At 43.0% G+C, this 3,102-nt stretch overlaps 1 protein-coding gene across 1 annotated transcript; it reads right to left on the reverse strand.

Moving 5' to 3' along the window:
- On the reverse strand, positions 1-1,754 carry LOC101636084 (small proline-rich protein 2E). The gene is made up of 2 exons (XM_012733286.1): positions 1,723-1,754; positions 1-777 (listed from the first exon to the last, which is right to left on the reverse strand). The coding sequence occupies exon 2, from the start codon at positions 756-758 to the stop codon at positions 516-518; it is 243 nt and encodes an 80-aa protein (XP_012588740.1). The 5' UTR covers positions 759-777; positions 1,723-1,754; the 3' UTR covers positions 1-515.
- Positions 1,755-3,102: the final 1,348 nt, after the last annotated feature.

Here is a 3,102-nt window from a genome sequence, read left to right on the forward strand (position 1 = left end):
TATTTAGATTTCAGGTACATAATGAACACTGCGTAGCCTATAGCATTATAATTCAACATTTGCACATACTACGTTCTGATCACCACCAAAAGACTAGTTTCTATATCAAATCGAACAGTGATTAAAGGGGATAACACAGGCATCAGGAAGTGGAAGAACAATTACAATTGCCCAGATGGTAGAAACCCCTGCCCAAGTAACAGACACAGAAGACGTCGGAGAGAATCTTCGATTCCCAGGATGCTTGCTGCTCCGGCTTCTGCTTGCTGCTCCTGCTTCTGCAGCTCAGGGAGGCTGGCACAGCCCAGGATCACCCTTTTCCAGCCGCCTTCTGGAAAGTACCGGCGTTACAGCCGCTAGAGGGAAACCTTTCCCTGTTGGAATCCTCGCCATCTACTACAGGCTAAGGGAAAACCTCATCCGTGACAGGCTTTGAAGAGAAGACAGGTGGGGCTGTGGAGCCAGGTGAGCCAATTGTCCTTATTCTTCCCTGTTCCTGATGCATCCTGAAGCAGTTACTTGCTCTTAGGTGGGCACTTCTGCTGGCAGGGTGGAGGAGGTTGCACAGGAGGGCATTTCTGCTGGCCCTGCTGAGGTGGGCAAGGCTCAGGGCACTTTGGGGGTGGGCAGGGCTCAGGGCACTTGGGAGGTGGGCAGGGCTCAGGGCACTTGGGAGGTGGACAGGGCTCAGGACACTTGGGTGGGCACACAGGAGGTGGCTGGCAGGGCTGCTTGCATTGCTGCTGTTGATAAGACATCGTTCTTCAGTCTCAGGGTCTGAAAGAAATAATAGAAATAACATGACAATGTTCATTAAAATCAAACCAAAAAAAAAAAAAAAAACCTAGAAATGTAACCATAAATTTGAGGCTATCAGAGGGAAAAGTGGAGATTAAAGAGGAGAGGAGGCCCAGCACCCGCTGGGAGGGATCTATGGAGGCCTTGGTGATGCGTGTAGTGTGGCGACATGCATACGAAGAGGTGCTATCCTATGTCTCTGAATCGTACAGTTTTGTAAACCAATGTTATCTCAATAAAAATATAAGTAAGTAAAAATCAGGACTTTAAATAAGGGCTTCTGGAGAGAGAAGCCAAAACTTACGTACTACCTTGGTACAGTATTCCTGTTGTCTCCAAAATAAGATTCCATCTCTTAACTCTTAATTGATGATTTTTCTGGCATCTCCATTGCTCTTTATCACACTGCTTCATCAGCCCTAAGTAAACATTCTCTTTGCTCATAAATTTTCCCCAAAGTAAATATCTGTTTGACAGAACCAAGCAATGGAATTTGTGTGAAAATAGCACCTTTGGGCAAGGTAGTGACACGTTCTGAAATCCTGAACAATATCCTGAACAATCGCACAAGCAATTCTTATTATTATCTCTCATGAGGTATCAATAGGCTGACTTAGGTATAGTGTACGGTGGCAGGGTAGAATGCCAGGCCTAACACCCTCTAAGGTATTCGTCTTTGAAATCACAGAGGAAGGTGCCAAAAAGATATAGATGAGAAAAAAATATTTTGTCTTTTCTTCATGGCAGTTTCCCTATTCTTTTTCCATAGGGGATGCCCAAGCTAGCTACCAAAACCAAATGAAAACACTTTATATTGCACCCAGATTCTAAATAGCATCAACCCAATATCCTAACTCTGGACCCTCCAGATTATAGTCAACATTTTAGAGCACCAAAAATAGAAACTCAAGAAATCAGACTCACCACTTCTCCAAAGTGGATCAGGACTCTCCGGGAGCAGAGGATGCTAATCCTGCAGCAGAGGGCTCCTTTATAGGGCCTGCTGCCCCACCCAAGGGGAGTGGATCTGACTAAAACTGGCCTGGGTCAGTTATTTCCTAACTCAAATGCAAATGCATCCATAACTGGCCAGACAGGGAACCTGAAAGCAGGAAATACCCTGTTCCAGGATCTGTCACTGACAACTCCTGACTCACAGAGGCCTGCTGTGACTCTCAGCAACAGTGATTTGTGGCAGAGGGAGAATTTAGGGGGCCCTCTGACTGGTGGTCAAAGGGTTGGGAAAGGCAACTCTTTCCTATCTTTCCTCCTTCCTGGGCCTAAAGCTACCCATTCTGTTCTGCAATTGTTGGCTGCCATTTTGTTGTACGTGTTGACCTGAAGTGTCTGCCTGTCTACCAGCTGCTACCTATTAGCACCTTTCTCTTTATCCTAATTCTTCTATAATGCACTTCCTCTTGACCCTAAGGTTTGCTAACATCTGATTTTCTTCTAAAATAGGCTGAAGTAAAGCTGCAGATGATGTCAGTAGTCTTTCCCTCAATGCTAGGCAGAGACCTTCAGTAAAGTGGTGCCCTCCAGCGTCCTATTTTCACTGCTTTAGTCCATCAAATTAAGAACATCATACCATTGCCCGTCATCTCTATAGATTGGTGCCACCTTGGGCCACATGGAATCTCAAAGGCTACTAGAGCCAAAGTGTCATCACTGGGATTCAGATGTCCTTATAGCTTACTCCCCCACACCTTCAACAGAAAGCAGAGTTGTTTTTTGTTGTTGTTGTTTGTTTTTTTTTGCTCATACCTACTCAACATGACTGTTACCTGCTCCTATATAATTTCTCCCAACTCACTACTTTTTGAAGAGAAAAAGAGGTCACTACTTCAATTTTTGGAGAAAACTTAGTAGAGTTCAAATGTTCTGGCTTCCTATCCCTTTGAAATCACAGAAAACTTAATCCAATAAGCAACTAATTTTATATATATATAAGATCTACAAATTAAAAACATATTGTTTGACAGTCAAACACATTGGAATCATTAGTAATGATTAAAATCATTAAAATTAATTGCTATTCATGTACAACTTCTTAATCATTGCACATAGAGTTGGTATTATAGTTTTACTTATTTTTAGAATTTTCCCACATTGATCACAGTAGAATACATGTCAAATAACTGTTTCTACTAACTTCTTCACACAATTCCTCAGTGTGCTAAGAGGCAGGTGGGATGGTTAATTTACTTGTCAGTTTCACAGAAGTGCCCAAAGTAAAGCAGAGATATTTGATCCAGTATCACTATGAGTGTTTCTGCAGTGGTGTTTTGGGATGAGATTAATCCT

The sequence above is a fragment of the Condylura cristata genome, unplaced genomic scaffold (assembly GCF_000260355.1).
Source record: "Condylura cristata isolate star-nosed mole 26May11 unplaced genomic scaffold, ConCri1.0 scaffold00040, whole genome shotgun sequence".
NCBI classification, from domain to species: domain Eukaryota; kingdom Metazoa; phylum Chordata; class Mammalia; order Eulipotyphla; family Talpidae; genus Condylura; species Condylura cristata.

What these genes read in the sequence shown, in the direction of transcription:
- LOC101636084 (XM_012733286.1), bottom strand. Translation starts at nt 758, where the DNA reads ATGTCTTATCAACAGCAGCAATGCAAGCAGCCCTGCCAGCCACCTCCT.